The sequence below is a fragment of the Lathamus discolor genome, chromosome 3 (genome assembly GCF_037157495.1).
Source record: "Lathamus discolor isolate bLatDis1 chromosome 3, bLatDis1.hap1, whole genome shotgun sequence".
Classification (NCBI taxonomy): Eukaryota; Metazoa; Chordata; class Aves; order Psittaciformes; family Psittacidae; genus Lathamus; species Lathamus discolor.
The window spans coordinates 48,246,722-48,268,102 of NC_088886.1; the positions used below are offsets into that span (position 1 = coordinate 48,246,722).

The 21,381-nt window shown below is 40.1% G+C and overlaps 3 protein-coding genes across 5 annotated transcripts in view; 1 reads left to right on the top strand and 2 right to left on the bottom strand.

Moving 5' to 3' along the window:
- Nucleotides 1–1,222, bottom strand: part of UCHL5 (ubiquitin C-terminal hydrolase L5) — a 19,226-nt gene extending 18,004 nt beyond the window's left edge. The window contains exon 1 of the mRNA XM_065675053.1: nucleotides 899–1,222. Coding sequence (XP_065531125.1) covers nucleotides 899–980 — 82 coding nt within the window. The 5' untranslated portion in view covers nucleotides 981–1,222. The remainder of the gene's footprint in view (nucleotides 1–898) is intronic.
- Nucleotides 1,116–14,131, top strand: RO60 (Ro60, Y RNA binding protein). Of its 3 annotated transcripts, none has more exons than XM_065675049.1 (9): nucleotides 1,117–1,617; nucleotides 3,983–4,576; nucleotides 5,074–5,294; nucleotides 5,553–5,699; nucleotides 6,247–6,384; nucleotides 6,694–6,810; nucleotides 7,534–7,647; nucleotides 8,118–8,264; nucleotides 9,524–14,131. In XM_065675049.1, the coding sequence occupies exons 2-9, from the start codon at nucleotides 4,003–4,005 to the stop codon at nucleotides 9,674–9,676; spliced, it is 1,611 nt and encodes a 536-aa protein (XP_065531121.1). In that variant the 5' UTR covers nucleotides 1,117–1,617; nucleotides 3,983–4,002; the 3' UTR covers nucleotides 9,677–14,131. The 3 variants fall into 3 exon arrangements, with proteins under 3 accessions (XP_065531124.1, XP_065531121.1, XP_065531122.1); XM_065675050.1 differs by having other exon boundaries at nucleotides 1,117–1,328; XM_065675052.1 differs by lacking the exon at nucleotides 9,524–14,131 and having other exon boundaries at nucleotides 1,116–1,617; nucleotides 7,534–7,640; nucleotides 8,118–8,239.
- Nucleotides 14,132–15,857: 1,726 nt separating this feature from the next.
- On the bottom strand, nucleotides 15,858–21,114 carry GLRX2 (glutaredoxin 2). The gene is made up of 6 exons (XM_065670415.1): nucleotides 21,061–21,114; nucleotides 20,779–20,918; nucleotides 20,314–20,616; nucleotides 19,737–19,803; nucleotides 17,940–18,116; nucleotides 15,858–17,414 (listed from the first exon to the last, which is right to left on the bottom strand). Exons 1-6 carry the CDS (start codon nucleotides 21,112–21,114, stop codon nucleotides 17,283–17,285), a joined length of 873 nt encoding a protein of 290 aa, XP_065526487.1. The 3' UTR covers nucleotides 15,858–17,282.
- Between the last annotated feature and the right edge of the window lie 267 nt (nucleotides 21,115–21,381).

Consider the following 21,381-nt stretch of genomic DNA (forward strand, 5'->3'; position numbering starts at 1 on the left):
AAGGAGGTTGTGAATGCTCCATCCCTGGTAGTGTTACAGGCCAGGCTGGATGAACCCTTGGGTGAGATGGTTTAATGCGAGGTGTCCCTGCCCACTGCAGGGGGGTTGGAACTAGATGATCTTGAGGTCCTTTCCAACCCTAACTATTCTATGATTCTATGATGGCAGGTTACCCAGCCTACTGCCAAGCACCACAGCTCTGCTTGGTCACACACAACCCTTCCCCGTAACGTCCTCCGTTCTGGAGCCTCTGCAACCGAGTCACCTGTCACACGACCCAAACACAGACCCCTTCCAAACGCTGGTATTCTCTCCTACGAGGCATTTACTTACATCAAGCTGCCCAGCAGAAGCGTTCATGTGCCCTAGGCGACAGGACGGGCTCCGCTGAACAGCGCGTCCCGTCACTGGCCACCCACCGCAAGGAAGCCGGGACCGCTGGCGACGCTGACAGCCCCCTCCGCCAGAAGGCCGGCCGCTGCCGGCAGCACCGCGGGAGCACGGCGCTGCGAGGCGGGAAGGGCCAGGCGCTGCGAGCGCTGTCGCAGCCAGGGAAGCCGCAGGGGTCACAAGAGCTGCGTGCACTCTCATTCGCGCCCGCTCACCGCCACGCTGCCAGAGCACGGCCTCGGCCCCAGCCAACCTCCACCGTTTCTCGTGTCCCCCTGCCACCCCCGGCCGGGCCGCAGCCACGCCGCGGCTCGGTTCAGCCTGCCGGCGCCCCGTACCCTTTGTCAGGGAAAGAAGAAGCACTCGGCTGAAGCGGGCGAGCGGGAGGGCTGGAGCTGCACCCGCGTGGCAACAGCCGCAGCCAGCACTGGGGCCGCGGACGCAGAGCACCACCGCCTGCCCACCAGCGCGACCCCAACGCCCGAACCCAGCCCTGCTTTTCCCTCACCGAAGCCTTTGATGAGCTCCGTAAACACGCCCGGGTCGCTCTCCATGAGGCACCACTCGCCGGCGCTACTGCCTCCCGACATGGCGACAAGCAGCACGCTCCCTTAGGCCCGGCTCCGCCGCCGGCCGGTTAAACTGCGAGGCCGAAACACGCCGCTCCCTTCCCGACAGGCCCCGCGGCCCACGCCGAGCCTGTCATCGCTATGGTGAGGTGGGGCGGGAGCAGGAAGTGGCGGTCGGGAGTGGATCCGGGGCAGTCGCTCGTTGCCGACAGTGGCAGTGCCCCTGGAGAGATCACATCGCTTCGAGCCGCGCCTGCACCCTGTGGCTCCGCTCCTGTGGCGGCGGATGGGCGGCGGGTAGAAGAAATCCCCGACGCCGCGGAAGGAGGCGGTTCCGGGTCGGCGTCGAGGCTCCATCCGGGCACTGGGGTGCGGCCGTGGGGGACGGTGGGCGCGGCCCCATCCGGGTCCCGGGGATGCTGTCAGGGCGCCGGTGGGGCGGGATCGGGCTGTGGAAGACGCGGTGGCCGGAGGGACCCGCCTTGCTTGTGCCCAGCGCCCGGAGCGGGTTCTTGCCTCCGCTCTCCGTCCCGGGTGCCCTTCGCATCGCCCGGCCCCCGCCTCAGCTCCCTTGGGCTGCCCTACTGCTCGGCGGAGGAAGCTGCGCTGGCTTGGGCGGGCCCTGCCCCGCGGCCCCTGCGAGGCCGCGTTCTCTCAGGCAAGTCGAGCTGCCCGGGGAGCGCTGAGGGTGGAGGGAGCGCGCTAGCCCCGGCGGAGTTGCGCGTTTGGCGTGGGTGTTGAAGGAATGTGAAGAAGCACCCGCTGTAGATAGCCAGCCCCTGCTTGGCACCTGGGCGGTGTGAGTCCCTTGAGGGGATTAAAGGGCGCATCACTTGGGCTCATTTGCCTCCTTCATCGTTACTTGTTTTCGTAGTTATAGAAACTGATAGCTAATTCAGAGGTCTGTGGGTATCAACTTTAGATGCTTTTTCCTCATAGTTTTGTTCTATGTCTGCAAAGTTGCCTTTTCCTTCTGGTCAATAAATTTTTTAAGCAGCTTTTAGGCAACTTGTATAGTAGATTTATTTTTGATCAAGTGCCTGGTTCATGTATTCTGGTATCTCCTGTACTGTCATCATACCAGTGAACATACCGTTTGCGATTTGCAAAATGTTCTCGAAACATTCCTGTTTACATAGAGATACTCATATTGTGGAATATGAGATCTTGCGTTGTCAGAGCTCTGCTGTAGTGCAGGTGTATTTTGTTGCAACCATAGCTTTAAAATCTTTTATGCTCCCCAGTTCTTATTTTTGCTTCAAGATAGTGGTGTTTTCCAGTACCTTGCATGTACCTTATTTTTTGTCTGATAAATAAACTAATGGGTGCTGACTGTGATGTCAGGATTTTTTGTTTGGGTTTTGTATATGTAGTATGAAACATTACTTACAGTTTAATGAAAACAGCCAATTGAAATTTATTGAAATAAAATGTATTTAAACATTAAAATGTACTGGTATGCACAGCGAATACCACCTTTGTTATTTTCAGTGTATTTGCATGCTTCAGATGTCAGTGAGAAAGTCGCCTCAACCATGATGTGTATTTAAATGGGTTAGCAGGGAAACATGATTAGAATATTTAAGCACTAAGGAAAACAGCTGAACACTGGTGCTCAGAATAATGCAATGAAAGATATTTTGTAGCTAATTTTTAATGAAAATCTGCAATTTAAACCAGGTATCAACATATGGCTTCTATTTTTATGATTCTAGCAGCACTCAGAATATAGTGGGAACACTGATTATCATTTATTATATAATTCTGGATCACTGCAGGTAGGCAAGAATGGAGGAAGGCTACATTTCTAGTTGCTTGCAGTGAAAGGGAAATTCTGTGTTGCAGGGAAAGTAGGGAAGTTTGCAAATCAGCGTGCTACTTAAACTGGGGGGAGAATCTGTCTACATTACTGACATCTGTTTGTGATAGCTTATGAAGCAAAATGGCTTTCATATTCAGTATCCAAACAAGCATCTCAGTAGTAGATAGCTGCAATGCTTAAAAATTGTTAGGTAGATTTCTTTGGATTGGCATTTCTACGTGCTCAGACTTTAGTGTATGCCTATTTTAAGGTCTGTTTGTGGTTTGATGGAGTGGATTATTGGTGCTTTTTATGTTTAAATAGGACCCCTTGGTGCTATTTAGTGGGGGTTTGTTTTATATTGTTTGGTGAGAACTGAAAACACTGAATTTATTCTTGTCATATTAATGTTTTGGAGATAGCGATGATGAGTTTTCTTCCCCTTACCGTGCTGATCTCATTTTACCTCCATTTATTTCAGTTTAAATGTTACAGCTTGAATTTTACCATGGTATATGGTCTCCAAGTAAGGGCAGTGTTGTTGCCTACAAATATTACAGCTGAACTCTCTTGCAGCTCAAAAGTTTATAAAGACCTGAAAGATTGTGAATTTTTGTGTTTCTGTGTTGTTTTCTTGGATGTCACTTAACAGCAGTTATTTGAGCCTGTAATATTTTTTTCTTGAGCTGCTGTCGATTGTTAAAAAGCTGTTGTTTAAGCCTCACTGAAACTCACCATATTTAAACTTTACAAAGCCTTCTGACTAAACAGTTTTTCAGTATTTTAGTTCTTTGTTTTAGCATTGTGCTTCTTCAGTTGGTTGGTATTACCAATTCCACCAAAACAGCGTAGGGCAAGATCTGATTTTTGAGCAATTTAGTATGCAATCCAAAAATCTACCAAAGAAGGTGGTGGCAACACTTATTAGTGGCAACAGCGCATAACAGCAACCATGTTTTCTGTGTGCCACTTATTGTGGTTAAGTAGTTTCCAAGCTATTTTTAAGGAAATATATTTGTCACCATTGTAACCCAAGAGATTTTTTTTTTTTGTTTTCCCCTAATATGTGTTATTGCACCGTTAAGAGTATACTTTTATTAAATTTATGAAGGAAAAATGGCAAGTGTATAGATAAGATGTATTTACTTTGCTAAGAGCTCACAGGAGGAGAGTTATCAGATTTTCACAGTGTTCTTAATGGGCTTTATGATTCTTCCAACAGACTTCTTGGAAGTGTAGACAATGGAGGACGAGGAAAAACAACTCCTGAATGAAAAGCAGGTGCCAAACTCTGAGAGTGGTTATGTGTGGCATGTCACCGATATGAATCGACTGCAGCGTTTCTTATGTTTTGGTTCAGAAGGTTGTACTTATTACATCAAGGAGCAGAAGCTGGGCTATGGAAATGCAGAAGCTTTAGTAAGACTGATTGAAGAGGGTAGAGGTTGTGAAGTTGTTCAAGAAATAAAGACATTCAGTCAAGAAGGCAGAGCAGCAAAACAGGAGCCCCTACTTTTTGCTCTTGCAATTTGCTCACAGTGTTCTGATGCAAAAACAAAGCAAGCAGCATTTAAAGCTGTTCCTGAGGTGTGTTGCATACCAACCCATCTCTTTACTTTCATCCAATTTAAAAAAGATCTGAAGGAGGGCATGAAATGTGGTATTTGGGGCCGTGCACTGAGGAAAGCTGTTGCAGATTGGTACAATGGAAAAAATGGCATGGCTGTTGCTTTAGCAGTTACAAAATATAAACAAAGAAGTGGTTGGTCTCATAAAGATCTTCTGAGGTTGTCCCACCTAAAACCTGCCAGTGAAGGTAATACATTTTTATTTATCTGAAAATACTGTGTTTTAAACCTTTTATATTTACTGTAAAAGTATTTAGTTTAGGAAACCCAAGTACTGATGATTTCTTAGTGATGGTATCCTGTAAATTGCACCTTAAAACCATGAGTGGTCATATCAGAAATTGAACTGATTATCTTCAAGTTAAACAGAGTTTGTTTCTTCTTTTTCTTCTGTATGTGGAGAGAAAATAAAACAGTTCTCTCAGTTTGTTCTGATTCGCTTACAAATTATGAAATAACATTTTTGGGAAGATCTGTTGATTTCAAATACATTAGGCTCCATTTAAGGAGAATAATACTAAAACAGTCACTAAAACTACTGCTCGAAGTTGTGTGTGACTGACCTTTTATATAGCTGGTTGGCAGGTTTGAGAATGGAACCTGCTAACTCATTTGCTTGCTAGAATTGCTAAATGCTAGTATAAAGATGGTAATCCTGCTTGGAAAATATTTTTATTTTCAATAGGAATTGGTATAGTCACTAAATATGTTACCAAAGGGTGGAAAGATGTCGAAGAAGCTTACAAAGACAAAGAAGTTTCTGCTGAGACTGAAAAACTCTTAAAGTATCTGGAGGCTGTGGAGAAAGTAAAACGCACAAAAGATGAATTGGAAGTTACTCATTTAATAGAGGAATATGGTCTAGTCAGAGAGCATCTCCTGACAAACCACCTGAAATCTAAAGAGGTAAGTAAACTTCATTGGCTTTGTAATCTCTTCAGAATAACACTTTTCAGAGTCTTAAGTCTACATTTCCATCAAAAAAAAGCCCTTACATTGTTTTTCAAGTTAATTACTCGAGTACCTAATTTAAAATAATAAAGCTCTTCATTTAAATCGTGTGCTTATTATTTAAAAATACACTTCTTTAATGTACAGATGTAAGTTCTTGTAATTTTGGAATCTTACCTCTTTTTTTTTTTCATTCTCTTTGTTTGTTCATAGGTTTGGAAGGCCTTGCTGAAGGAAATGTCCATTTCTGTATTGTTGAGAAATTTAGGAAAGTTGACAGCAAATTCAGTGCTTGAACCACGAGGTTCAGAAGTGGCAATAGTATGTGAAAGACTGAGAAATGAGAAACTGCTAAAAAAGGTAAGAATGTTTCTGTAATCAGTGTCAGCCTTTGTGGTTCTTAATCTCTTCCTAAACTGCAGTTCTTCAGGCAACCTCTTCACAAAAGGGATGTTCATTTGAGGAAATGTGTAGTTTATTCTTTCAAAATAACTGCAGCAGGATACTTGCTGCTGTATTTTAAAACTTGTATTTATAATTTCTGATTTGATTCCCTTCCCCTCTCTATTTCTGAAACTATTCTACAAGTTAAGTATATTGACAACTAGGATCTTTTCTTAAATTGGCACTGTAGCAAGCTTCTGGTTATGGTGTAAGATAACACTTGGAATTCATTGGAGGATTCTGGATTCTGGAAAGGGCATAATGTCCATTACCAGTAACTGACAAGTATCAGTTCATAAAACAGCTGTGTAAAGACTGCAGGAACTCTTCAAACTTCACAAACGTAAAGGAACAATATAATAAACCAGATATTTGTAGTAGGATCTTATTTTTAGTTTCTTACGTTTTTTTTTAATAGAGTTCAGATTTTCAAAAACTGCCTGTGGATTTCTTTTACCTGTAGGGTAGAATACATCCATTCCATGTCTTGGTTGCATTAGAAAGCTATAAAGCTGGGCATGGAAGCAGAGGAAAGCTTTGGTGGCGTCCTGATGAAGACATTTTAGAAGCCTTAGATGCCTCATTTTACAAAACATTCCAGGTAGTATGGTTATTCAATTTGTTAACACTTTTAAGAAATCTCTGTATTCTGAAAGCCGCAAAAAGGATCAGGAAAAGTTTCCTAGGTGGAAACAATTTTGAAACTTTATAACAAAAATCCTAGGACTTGGGATTTTACTAAAAAAAGAATCAAAATTTTATTATATGTTCCGCTTTTGGCAACATTGTTTTGTTAATGTTACCCCAGAAAGAATAAAAAAAGACCCATTTCCAGGTTGAAAGCAGAAGAAGGAAGAAATGAATGTACTATGTGTACCTATATTCTCATTTTATTTTTTTGTTCTTGTAGACGGTTGAGCCAACAGGAAAACGCTTCTTACTTGCAGTTGATGTCAGTGCATCAATGACACAAAAAGTTTTGGGCAGTGTACTCAATGCTAGCACAGTTGCAGCAGCAATGTGTATGGTAAGGCATTAAACTTCTTTTATTTATAATTGTTTGCAGCGTGAGCTGCTCTTTTGAAACAAAGGTGGTCTAAAGCTGCTTAGATTTCAGAAGGAAACATACCTATAATATATTTGAGTACAAAAAATGTGACCTTGTGTCTCACTGGTAGACCAGATGCTTAAAGCCACTGGCAACCAAATTCAGGAAGATCAATTTGAAGTTGATTTCTAGTCTAAATGAAATTGGTCAAGGCTGCTTTTTCGCTTATCTTAGCTGAAAATACATTATTTATTGTTTCAAAAGCACTCATAGAATAACACAGATTGAATTAAGAAATTTTGGGATAATTCTTGTGTGCATTTGAGTTATCAATATGTCCTTTGTCTCACAATCATGTTCCCTTCAATTTGATTTTCTAAAGCTTCTTGTGTATTTATATGATAAAGGAGTTGAACTTTTGTTGCTGTAAAATAGTAATCATTTTTAGATTACTATTTTCTGTCAGGGGAGAGAAAGAATATGGAAGCATATTTAGAGTAATTAGAGGAGTTCTTCAGCTTTGATTTTTACAATGTTTATTTGCAGTATTACATTTAAAATGACTAGTGAAGCATTAATGCATATGAGAAGCCATGGTGACTTGAATGCAAAAGGATGTGTCATGTTGTGGGAATGCCTTGATTCAGACAGTAAAAATTTTGAATAACATAACTAAATTATTTTTGTCTTCCCCTTTCTCAGGTTGTGGCACGTACTGAGAAGGATTCCCATATAGTTGCCTTTTCGCATGAAATGGTGCCCTGCCCAGTGACGACTGATATGACGTTGCCTCAAGTATTAGTGAAAATGTATGAAGTATGTAAAACAAACCAAACCAAACACATTAGGAAATAGCTGGTGCTAACATCACAGTTTAGACGTCTCAGCAGTTACATTGTATTTTCTTTATAATCAGTTGTATACTGTGTTTAGTCCATATTTGTATAGTAAAACATGGATTTTTTTTTTTTCCTTTTATTTAGAGACAGTCCAGCAAATGTCATTATTTCAGCAGCTGCATATTACACATTGCAATCTAGAAAGCCAGTGTTAGGTCACAAGGAGTTGTTACATTGACAAGAATATGTAAAAAGTCAAGCAAACAAGCAAAACCAAAAAACCCTAGGCAAAACTAGTAAGGGAACTGTTGTTTAACAAAGAAGCTTCTGTATGTGATAAAACATGGAGCTTCCATAAAAATAATTTTTCCATAGTTTACTACTTTCTGTATTATTCTGTGTTCTATGTTTGGTTTGTTTTTTTGTTTTGTTTTTTTTATTATTAAGATTCCAGTGGGTACCACTGATTGTTCCCTTCCAATGATATGGGCTCAAAAGACACAGACAGCTGCTGATATCTTCATTGTGTTTACCGATAATGAGACTTTTGCTGGAAATACTCATCCTGCAACAGCGCTTAGAGAGTACAGAGAGGTAAATATGCTTCTGACTGTTTATAATTGATGAACATGGTACAAAATAAATACCTGTTCTAAAAATGTCTTACAAACTGAGCTAGTTGTGGCTTTTTTCTGTAAATAATTATATGTTGCTTGAAACTGATATGTTCTGCAGTTAGGTGGAATTAATGCACATTTTGCACTAATTGCATTTATTTAAAACCTCTGAATTGCTAAAAGGATTAATAATTACCCCACCCTGCTCAGTGTACCGCTATATCAATGAAAACCTGTTTGGTTTTCAGAGAATATATGAGTTTCTGCATTCTGTCTGTAATAGATAGAATAAGTTTCTTGTAGGCCTTACAGGAGAAAACTTGGCTCACAGAATTAAATTGAACTTTGATGTCTGCAGTAGATACCACAAAGTTTAAGTGAAGTAATGATGATAAGCCTGTAGGGAAGGTGTCAATAAGATGAGGTGATAGCATCTTGTGAAGGCAGCCCATTATGGTCTAAATGGGCTGCACCTAAGCTGTGCAGCTTCATAATTTTAAAATAGGACTAAGAAAAATACCTTCTCCAAACACATTGCTATTAGAAACTCTGGTTTAATCAGCAAACCATCTTTAATGTTTTAAGAAAACTTTTAAAATACAAGAAATATTTTTTGGCAAGCATGTACACATGGATCTTTGTATCATGTCCACCCAGTTGAAATGAATACCAAAAATCTTTAACTTGCCCACTGTGTTTCTGTTTTCTTAATTAAGACTAGCTCCCATTCCTAAATTTGTTCTTTAAAACAGAGTTCTGTACTCTTAATGCTATGTGCTTTGCTTTACCTTACAGGTGATTAACCTTCAAATTCAGCTCATTTAGCAGAATTGGTCAGGCCACGGTTGCTGTATTTGTTCAACCACAAAAACATACTCTTTGACTCCTATTAGAGGATTCAGTAATTATTACTGAAAGTTCTCTCTCAGAATGAACTCCAGAATAGCAAATGCAATGTTTGATATCTATGGATAATGTGTGAATCTTAGTATTGCAGGAAAGTTGTGTACACCTCACTGCAATTATTCACATTAATTTAAATATACCTACTGCAGGTTAAGTATGATGTCAACAGTCTGCTGTTCTGGTTATGGCACACCTAGTTTCTATCAGTATGCCTATTCAGACAGTGGTTTAGGAGGCAAGATAGCAAGATTTGGCCCTCTGGCTGGTGTAAGTTACTGTATATGTGTGTTCTCATATTATTTTTTTCCCTTTTTTTTTCCCTTCCTCTAGAAAATGGGTATTCCTGCTAAGCTGATTATTTGTGGAATGACCTCAAATGGCTTTACGATTGCCGATCCAGACGACAGAGGCATGTTGGATATATGTGGCTTTGATACAGGAGCTCTTGATGTTATTCGAAACTTCGCTTTGGATTTGATCTAATTTTCTAGGCATCTGCTCTTCCCTGTGGGTCCATTGCTGGCAACAGACTACACCCTGGGAACTCCTAGCCAAATATACTTCATTAGAATATGGCACATCATATACATATCAGAATGTTACCTTTTTGTGAAGGGAAGACAAGAAAAGCAGATGAGAAATCTCTTTACTCTTTTTTTCCTGTTGTACACAATTTAAAGTAACAGCGAGAAGTTTGCTAAAAGTAGCTACAGGGTTACACAATATATAATTTAATTTTGTTTATAATAGATTATAAGTATTGAGAGATTTTTAATTCCCCCCTCCCCGCTTCCAACCTCACCCTTCCCTTCCCCCATTGCTGTGGAATGGCTTGTTTGCAAGAAAATATTGAATTACTGTTAGGATGGGGCAGAAAAACAAAAAGCGGGGTTAGTATTTTTAGTAATGTCAATTTAACAGCAACTTCATTGAGAGGGATTTTTCTTTGGTCTGTTTGTCAGTCTTTGTGTTTTAAACAAATTACTAAGTTTCAACAGTTTTCCATTGTTAGACTTCAGATTTACAAAAGTATTTTCAGGCACATATGAGACCATGTGACTGTGATGCAGTATAAAAGTTGTCCAGTGAAATTTTATACTGATGAAACTGAAAGTGGAAGAGTTTATTCTAATCTTTTTCTATCTAGATTATCATCCTAGTTTTCAGGCGTAAAGTGTAATTCTCTTTAGGTAAATTGAGGTGTGGTTTCAGAAGCACTATTTTTAAATTAATAGGATTTACAGGAAGTTCTAAGAACTCTTCTTACTAGAAAAAGACCCTGGAAATGGCTTAGAAGCTACATTCAGTCCATGTTATAACTTCAGGAAGCAGCAGCACACTTTCAGTGAGAAAGATCAACAAGTGCATGTGTCTTGGACTGCTCTTGAAAGCTGAATGGTAACAACCAGAGACAAAAAGCTACGTTTTTTCCAAGACAATGTATTCAGTGCTGCAGAAAAAATCTTCCGAACAGGAGAGTATTTAATTTTTTGATATCTTTTTGTAGATTACTATCACTTCTGGTTTTCTGAAATTAATTCAAGCTAACATTTTTCAAAACTACCTCCAGTTTATAGTGACCAATTCTTAAAAACTTTTATGAAATGTACAGCTGCCTCTTTCATGTTCTCAAAGTCTTGTTTGGGAAGTGATTGAAACTGGATTTTTTTATTTTATTTCTTTTTTTTTTTTTAGTTTAATACAGTGTGAGTAAGTAAGGAGAAAGCTAGTGAAAAACTTACCACTTTGGAACAGGAATTAATAGCAATTCATGTGTATATGTATGTAATTCTCTGTGGTTTTATATATGTATGTATAGGGGGGAAGTTAAAAGATCTCTTTAGTAGGTCGCATTCTTAGAAGATGGGAAAGGTTTTTCGTGATGCTTTTACAACTTTCCCTAAGACATACGTATGTCAACCTCTTTTATGCTAATTCTGGCTGTTCTAAACAGTGAATTTGATGTTAATTTGCAAATAATTATGATTTATAAAAATAACCCAGTTGTGGGAAATGACATGTAAGACCATGTTTTTCTGCCTAAACCCCAAGCTTTTAAGTGTAAAATTCAAGTTCATATTGTACTTTTGATACTTGTAACACTTTTAATTATGCCTCACACATACTGATTATAAATTCAAAGCTCACATTCTGTAGGATGGATATCCCTTTTGGTGCTAAAATGTGAGCTTACATGTTACTGAAGGTATTCTGCTAAATACTTACGTGCTACCTTAATGAATAAATCAAGGGAAGCCTTTTCTGACATTAAAACCATGGCTTAAAGAACAGATGGTAGGAATGTTACCTTTCAGTGGACTTCTGAATTATCACTGCTCTTATGACACACCTTGACAAATACAGGACTGCCACCAGCTTGTCAGGTGACATCGAGAAAAACAATTGTTCCTAAAAAAGCCGAGACATAACACTATGAGTCTGAAGATTAGCCATTTCTTACGAAAAATTTCTTAACCACTTTTAGTATCCTTTCTAAATAAACACCATGAATATGGGAAGTAAACTTGTTAGGTCAATACATGTCAATAATTATTCTGAGTAAATGCGCTGATGTTTTGGGGTTGGATTTGGTAGTAATGTGTTTGAAATTACACAATAGTCAAACATCTGATAAGGTGTTTCCTTCTAAGCTAGCGATGTTGAAAATAACATAGATAAGTATCTTTTGCAAGTACTTTTTTATTATTTGGAGTAGTATTTGTGAAGTTATAGGAAATATTTTGGGTTAAATATAAAAATAAAACTCAAAACAGGTATTTCAAGTAACTTTGTGCACTTAATTGCATAAATTTACTGCAAGCAAAAGATTAGAGTAGTTACTAACAGATTGAATGAACGGTTACGGTAGTGTTGCAACTTTGAAAGCAGTCCAGTTGAAAATACAATTCCTTGAACTAGAGCGTAAGTTGAAATGAACTTTTCGGTAGAACTGATAGAAAATGTAGCTCCCTGTATCTGTTGACACTGGATAGCTATGCACCCTGTTAAAGACGGTCATCTGTGCTGGAGTACATAATATGCTCCTAAATATTTACTGTATCTTTGTATTAAAAAATCTTGTTAGAAATAGAGTATTCTGAGTGGTTTGTTTATCTCATGTAGAATTAGCACCAGTGAGATCATGTTGTCATCTGCTTCTCCTTTAGGATTTTCAGAGAGAGGAAACTGAAGTAAATGCTGACAGCTGAAACTTTATACTGTGTTGACATTTGTTTCTGCTGGTTTTGGGTTGTTTTCATTGTTACCTTGCAGTAAGGGTCATAGAAGAATGATGCTGTGTATTCCTTTTTACATAGACTGGATCTTTGTTTGCCCATATACTGAATTTTAGGGGATAGCGTGATTCATTTGCCATAACAGAAATTAGTCCTGATTTTGGTCTTCAGTTATTAGACTGGTAATTGATAATTTCTAAAATGGTATCTGGCCATATAAAAAGGCAGTAAGTATTGTAATGCTTTTAAAGAGAGAGAGACCAGTAAAACAAAGTTGCTGAGCTTAAGCATTAGTTCAGTGTGTAATAAATAACCTACCCTTTTGTCAGAGGAGACACAGACTCTTTCAAGTTAATAGTGTTGTTTGCATTGGAGGAACACCTTGACTAACAAAGCAAATCTGAGGCTATAATTGTGCACTGCAGTTTGCCAATAAAAACTGAACAGGGACAAGTTTAAAGATAGTTCATTTTACTGCAAACCTTAATTAAAAAACAAAGGTCTAAATGCAGAGTGTAACTGTAGAGTGGGTGAATGCAGGTTTTCTGATACCTAGCAGATCTAATAGGCTTTCAGTTTGACTGCCATTTCACTGTGACAACCTCAACAATTCTTAAGTATTAGACTGTTACGTCTAAGACTGTAATGTTCTAGCACTTTAGCTTTAAGAAAAAAGACCAGTTCCTGGTTGGAAGCACAGCAGAGTTAAAAGGTTCTTATCTTAAGAAGGGCTGTAATGAATGAACATAAAAGATCAGGTTTCTTCATGGAAGGGATACAATCAAAAATGTGGAGAGGGCAGAAGAGGCACTCAAGGTTTCTTAAAAAGCATGCAATGCATACATCAGCATTGTATAATAAATTGAATAAAGATGGGAATAATTTTTGAAAGAAATAGATTTCATGTCAGGAATTTTTGACCTACAGCAAGGAGAAGTGTTTGGGATACTTGTGGAATTAGTGCAGGCACAGTATGGGGTCCTTACCTACCATCCTGTGTTTACAAACAGGGACGTCTAAAAGTAGGTGTAGACTTGAAGCCAACAGGACCTGTCTATGTGCCCAGTATGTGAGGGCCACTAATAACTGTCCCTAAAACACCTTGCTGCTTAAGACCACTGTCAAATCTGTTGGTTAAGTGTGAATCATTAGGGGGGTTGTGTTTTTCATTGTTGTTGTTTAATTGTGGACCATAAATGACTATGCCTTTAAAAGGCTATTCAATGAAGTGTATGTTCTTGGCTTATAAAATACACCAGCATTTTTGGAAATGTATTTTAATAAAGGTTCTGTCTGTAAAAACACTAAGGAAATATTTTTCTCCATTGCAAAATGCTGTGCTGCTTAATCATGTACCTGGCTCAGCCACTGTACCAGAAGCATTCGCATCGGTTCCATTTATTGTATTTCTTGTGTTATCTTTTTGCTTTGCCCTTCCTTTTCTCTGCTAAGGTTGGCTTTCTTTCCTCCTTTCCCATTTCCTTGTTGCTTCAGGCCTACACTTGAATCTCTCTTCACATACAAGGTGTTGTCCATTCCTTTTTCTTTTGCCTCTGTTCTTCCACAGCCTTGCTGTCGTTGACCATGCTGAGCTAAGTAAGTTACGCCAGAACCTATGTCATAATATTTATCTTGCTTTTAAAAAACTTGATATTTTTCTTTCATTTGATTAATGTCTAATAAAACATTTGCTGTATCTTAATTTTTTAACTTTATGTAAAGATCAGTGAAAAAAGTATACTTTGGTTATTTGCAAGAATCCAACATCTGCCTGTGAATGGCTTTATTTTTATGAAGTAACCACTTAAAATTGGCTTTTCAAATTTAAAGCTTTTTTCTAGAATTAGTTCAGTGGGTGGGAGCTTTCTGTTCTGTTATATGCAGAATTAGGGAAACATTGCAATTAATATTGCAGACAAATGGGCAGCTTCTTTGCAGTAAAAGAGAAAATCTTCAAACAATGGGCTGTAGAAGTAAACCAAAGGAAAGAATCATTTGTCTTGCTTTTGCTTTTTTTTTTTTTTAAGCATTTTTTTTTCCTTCTTTTTTTTTTTAAGCATTTACTTAGTTTATGGGGTTATTTTGCTACTTGCTGTAGCTCACAGTAGACAAACACACTGTAAGTAAGATGGTTTAATAACTTCATTGCTGGGATGGTAGAAATTTTATCTTACCATGGTCCAGTGCAGTGTACAAAATTGCGGAGTCAGAGTTACAGGGGAAAAAGTAAAACGCAAGGACTGTATTAGGGATGTGCTGCTCTGAGCTAAGATGTAAGATTAGCTAGTTTCAGCAGACGGTTTGGTGTCTTTAAATATGTGTGCTTACGTTGGGATTTATAATTTTGATACTGTAAGGCGAGGTTTCTTTAGGTATTCATTCTGAGTTTAAATACATATATTTGCATTTATGTATGTGGTATGTTGAGAATTTTACAAACGCTTCATTAACAAATAATATAAATACCTGCTTTCCTAATGTTACAAGCTTCTTAAGCACAACTAGTTACAAATAAAATGGCTTTCCTATTACCTTCTCCTATAAAAGTGCAGTTTTACTCTTTAAAAATAATTCTCTATGAAGAAGCAACAGATGGGTACATTCACAGCTGTATCTGCTTCGTTTGATGATTTGATCTTTCCAGCTTTTCAGGCTTCTTTAGGAGCATGGTATGTAAAGTGGATGAGCAGGTTTGTCTTAAGTACAGATTCTTTTAGTAAATAAGTTTTAATATTCAGATCCCAGAGCAAGCATTATTTTAAGATGAACAGCTTTGTCCTGGAGACAATGCTCAACAAAATCCACAGGAATTTTAAATTACTATTTTTTTATTCTCTCCTCCCCCCCCCCCTTTTTTTTTCCTTTTTCTAGAGTAGTACCACACTTTAACTGCCATATCTTGTTTAAATAAATTAAACGTCATGGCTTTGTGCCAACCAGTAATGAAGGCACTGTCTTGCTGCTACTTTCTATGAATTGTCAGAAAATTAATGAGAAATGAAACTATTTGGATGCAGAGCCTTAATATGCCTAAAAAGAAACATAATTAACTCTTTGAGTGCCTTAGGACTATTTTCTTTAACAAGTGGGCACTCACTTGGATTTGCAGGCATACAGCATCCTTTCTCATCAGTTGGAGTAGAGTGTTGGCTTAAGTGACAATGCCCTGGGACTTCTGAAACTTAGAACTCAAAGGGTTATTTTAGATTACTGTTTTGGGACTTTCTGGTTTCTTGGTATTCTGGGTTTTGTTTGTTTTCTTTAACAGGGGGCAGAATGAAAAGGTATCTGAAAAAATCCTTTGTATACTATAATTTTTACATGATGGACTTACCAGGTTTCAGATGCAAAATTACTGTTAATCTGAGAGAACATTAACTGGCCTAAGAATTCTACACAGAGAAAAAGAATACTTAGTTACCGCCATATGTGCAAAATAAATTGCTTTATTAAGAAGTATATATTTAGGGAGAGAGGCACGTTTGTGTGTGTTCACCATGATAAGAGTGTCCTTGTAAACAAAATTTTAATAAGGCAATGATGAAACTCGGAAAATACAGTAAACCACAGTGATGAAACCAACACTTACATGTTTAATTAGCTGATTAACATGTTAAAAGATGCACAGTGCAGCCAACTGTATACTAAAGACTGTACAAATTATGTGTTTTAAACTTCTTTAAAACCCCCATCACAAAAATGAAGCTGTCAAATTTAAATAATACTTTTACAGTCCTAGTTATCTGGAGTTGAAGATAAATGCGACCTTTTTTCTCCCTTGGGGGGAAAAAAGTAGCTTATGTGTATACAGTGCTGAAAGCAATGGTAAAAACAAGAGTCTTACAAGAAGTGGGTAAAAATTCACTGACTAATGTTTTTATTCTAAACTGTGCACCTGTAGTAATGGTCCCTTTTACTGAAGAATGGGATATAACTTTCTACTTGTATATGAACTTGAAATAACCAAGAGTCTTGGCATTGGTCTGGCTTTCGATTTGCATTGTACTGAAACTGTTAATTTTAGACGTTTTAAGCATTTAACTGCAAGTTCAAATCGCTAGTAAACTGCATTCTGACTGCAGAATTCAAGAACTAAATAAACTCTATGCATATTAGACTTGGTCTCAAGTTTCCTAATAGCATTGGATTGATCATAACTCAAGTTGTAGTTGCAGAGTTTAGTGATAATGAGCTGTCTAGCTCCCCTAGAAGCTGTATTTTGTCGTATTTCTGAATGATACTTCATAGCGCACAAAAAAGATGAAACACAATTCCTACCCCTCAAACACTGCAAGAATCTTTATTCCCTTTTCTCTTGCAACTGGACATACAATTTCATAGCTAGATGATCAGATGCTGATATGGAATCATATCATATGGATATGGAGGAGGCAGACATGCATACACAGCATCACTACAAGCTTATTTTGCTTCATACTTTCATCATTACTACAATTTGACATTCAGAGAAGAATTTACTTTAAAAGAACCATTAAACTGACCATTGGAACAAGGCTAGAATGCAAACTAATTTGCAGCAGAAAAAATACAGGATTCCTCTTGTACAATTAATGCTTCTCTGAAACATAGCATCAGCATTATAACAGCAATAAAGTGACATCACTTTGTAACACTTAGAGCCCCGAGAGTTACATAGTGGTTCTGATCACCATTTTGGTTGTAGGAAAGCTGAGGCATGTAATTTCTCAGGTCCATAAAGCATCTGTGTCAGAAAATGATCTATGATTTGGAAATCCATGGCTTGAAGTTGTTGATTCCAGCTGATTTAGCATGTATCTCTGATCTTCTAAGTTGCCTAAAATTCTGTTTATACAAAGGAAGACTAAGCTAAGCTAAGTGGCTGATCGGGTTTTACTTTTCAGCTGACACTGATAAATTAAAGGCAGCAGTTTGCCTTCCTCATGAAGCCTTTGAGTATCTGTAGCACCTCCAACAAAAGACCCATTAACAAACACTCTTGGGACCTATCAAGAAAATGAAAACTATGTTAGTTACCTGGATAAAAGATAAAAACCTAAGTGACTTCACATGGACTGTAGTAGACATACAACAGTTGGGTTCTTACATATGCATATTTAATATTACTGTACACCTTATACATTTCTGTAATATTTACAGAGATCGGAAACTGTTCACATGCCCCTCAAAAGGGGCATAAAGTCATTATATGGGAGATTGTATTAAAATAACTGAGTCAAGTGAGACTATATAAAATTAAGAAATTACAAGGTGTATTTACAAATGAAAACTGACTGATATCTCAAAGTGGCACCCTCAGGGTGAGGGTCTCAATAGGCAGAGACAGTACAGAACTCTTCTGCAGGACCCTGTATTTAATTTGTATGATCTTGTATCCCAAGTTTATGTGTCTTGAAACCCAAGTTTATGTGTCTTGAAAAAGCAAAGAACTTGATACGGTCATAACTCATGAGAAACAAGTGTAGTGTAAGTTCTTACTTTGCTTGTTACATGTAAGAACATATACTTACGGTTCTGCCACCGGTCATCTGCTCAAGAATGTCTTGGACCTGACTTCCATTTGTATTCATGTCCAGTTCCACAGCTGTATAATTCACATTTATACTCTCAAAAAGCTTTTTTGCCATTCTGCAGTAGGAGCATGTTGTTTTGGAGAAAATCACCACACAGTTGTCTGAAATAATCTCCTGTATGCTCAAAAGAATGTTGAAGTCAGCGTGTTTTGTTTTTTAAGTCAGTGTATTTCAACAGTGTCAAGCAGTCATGAAAACAAATGCAGAAGTTACAAGTCTGCTATTACAGTAACAAATAATGGAAAATTATTCTGTAAAAAGTTTTCTGAAGTATTTTTAAACAGGGACAACTGAGGAGTTCCCAGCCATGCTACAGCAATGGCTGGCTATTTTTGAATTATTTTCCAAAACATTATACTTTTTTCTCACTTTTTAAGGTAAAGTAAAAAGCTAGTTAAGCTTCTAAATTTCTCCTAAATCTAATCTAGAGCCACAAGAATCTTAAAAGTGAGGAATGAACTATTACTCTTTAAAAACAAGGAGCAGAACAGCAACTTCCTCTATCAAGGCATCTGTTAAAAAGATATCATCACCTCTATGGCGAGTGTAAAACATATCCACCCTACATCTGTTTTGAAACCTCTGTGGTGCCCTAACACCTCCTTTAGGGATGCATCTCATACTTCTGCATCAGAAGAAAAATTGCATCCTACCTGACTACTAAGAAAGTCAGGCTTTTAACCTAAAAAAGCTCAGATGCACTTGGCCAGATCCCAGCGTGTTTGCACAAGTGCAGTAAGCAGTGAGATGCAACTTTAGCAGTTTGCAGAGCTACATGGAACATAAAAGTGACTTCTCTTGCTCGACTTGAGCTTTTAAGTTAAAAGTATGCTCTTTTCTTTGAGTAGAGTACCAGGAATCAGTTAAAACTGAGCAGTATCTGACTTTCAGGAATGCTATGATCTTGTGGGAGCAGAGAAACAGAGGAGAGTTGACATTAACAATCGCTATGAGTAGCACTGCTGGCACTTGTGAAGCTGTGTCGGAGCTGGACTTGACTCCAAAAGGGAGAAGAGAGATTGAGAAGCATGTGTTGTGACTGTCACGCAATGGTGCCAATCCTGAGCCCACTTTAGCTCTGCAGTCACAGACCTCCTACAATCTGCCAAACAAGCTGCATCTCCTTGAACTATTTAGTACAGCTGTCCCTGGCCATCAGGCAAGCAGGATGTGCTGGTGGCAAACAGAATGACAGAAGGGTTATTTCTCTTTTCCGTCCCTGTGGAAATTGTACTTCATGCCCTACAGAGTGTTCTTTCTCTTAAATTCCTGATCTTGCAATTTTCTTATAAACTGGCTATGAAGAGCAGTGGTTTGCGCTGAGAAGGCCACTGAGGTCAAGTCCAAGGATTGAACTTCGGTCCAACCGCACCTTTTTACTTTACTGTAAATTCAAAGTAATTTCAGGTTGTCATTTATTATCAGGAAGTTTACTTTAAGAAACAACTTAGTCTTTAGATGCTTAAACTTCACTTAATGACAGTCATTTTCTGAGATTTAGTCCCCAGTACTGATAGCAGTACTGAATCTGAGTAGAGAGTAAATTGGATGCATACTAGGAAGATCAAGTTCCAGGGCTGTGGATAGATAAATAATGCTGGCAGTATTACTTACTAAACATAAGAATCAGTTTGAACATGTAGAACTATTTACAGAATTTCTGTGTATAACTCAGAAGAGCTTTTAAGTAAGTAACTATGGCTTTCAGAAATGTTGAAGAATTAATGATGTTACCTGTATTTGCTTCACAGTGGCATCATTAGACAATCCCACAGTAGTCTGATCATTCCCCATTCTAAAACTAAAGAGAAATTAAAGTCAGATACTTGAGCTTTCAAACAAATGACACATTTTATATTTCACGAATTAAAGGTTGACTTTGTACTAACAGTCAATGTGATTTCTGCATTATATGTGTCATTTTTCTGCAGCTGCTAGTTCTCACACGCCTGCAGGAAGATGAAAATGAAGAGATGGATGGTGCAGACTATAAAAATAACCAAACCGGCTGCCCCGATAAGACAAATACCTCCCCCCCCCCCCCCCGGTGATAATACAGACACACGTGCCACATCCGGCACCGGGCTGTGCTCACTTCACCACCCGACTCTAAGGGAAACGAACTCTCGTTTTCATCGGTGGAGCAGGTTCAACAGACGTGCTCCTCCGAGGCCTGCGCGCCCCGACACCGGCAGCCCCCCCGCGCTGCCACAGTCCGGGCGGCCCCGGTGCCTGCCATTCCGATGCAGGAGGGCTGCTCCTCGGAGAACGCGCGTTCAAAGGCCAGAAAGACTCAAAACAGGATCCGTACCAGGCCCAAGGTGCCGGCGAAGAGCTCCGGCCCCGACGGTTCTCTGTGGCACCTACCGACTGACAGACCGACCGACCTGCCCGCGACACAGCCCCGACAACACTCGTCGCAACGCCCCCTGCAGGGCCATGGCCGCCAAGAGGAAGGGGTGGGGCTTCTCCGCAGTCCTCACAGCGGTCCGACACCGCTCCCAGGTCCCTGCGCCGCCTCTTAGAGGGTGTAGGGCTGCCCGGCAGGCTGCCGGGGTCCGGAGGCGCCGTCGGCCGGGGCACGCCCAGCGGCCGACGGGTCCTTCCAGTGAGGCTGCAGAGCCGATAAATGTTTTCTTGGTCACTTTGTTGTGTGGGGTTTTAACGGCTTATTCTTGTCAGAATTAAGCTGCGCCTTTGTGTTTGATAAAGCAGATATCTTCCTCTTATATTTCCTCCCCTTTGTACCCAGGTTCGAGATGTTTTTCTTTCTGACCTGCAATTTGAAGTGCGTACGCCGCCTTCTTGCGGGAGCTCCTGCCAGATTGTCTCGAGGCGCTGCTGGCTCGGTGCCACCGGCCAAGCGCTGTCTAGCCGCCGTGCGGGTGGCACAGGCGGGCGCCTGGGCTGCAGCTGCTAACGTGACGCCGAAAAGGCGTGCTGCTTTCTGCGCCTGCCCGACCCCGCGGTGCGGTGTGGACTCTGCCCGTCACGACACCAGCGGCCTCGAACCGGCCGTGACCCCCAGCGCCCCACGCAATCCCCCTCACGAGGATACGGGTGTACCCGCAGCCGCTGAGGCCGTGACAGTGCTGCCGCGCGGGGGCACCATGACCGTGAGGGGCGACGTCGCCCCGCGGCCGTTACGCTCCCGCTGCCCAACAGAGGGCCGGTGTAGGCCCGGCGTGCAGAGTGGCCGGTTGGCAATAGCTTTGGGAGAGCCTATGCCATCGATGCTTTTGACTCCCTTTACGCTCGTGGCGATAACGACCGCACTCCGCCACCCTCAACCGGATTTGTACCGCAGCATCAGACACGGTGCGGGCGGGGCCTTAACCAAATCAGCCCGGTGCCACCCTGAGGGCGGGGTCGCGTCGCT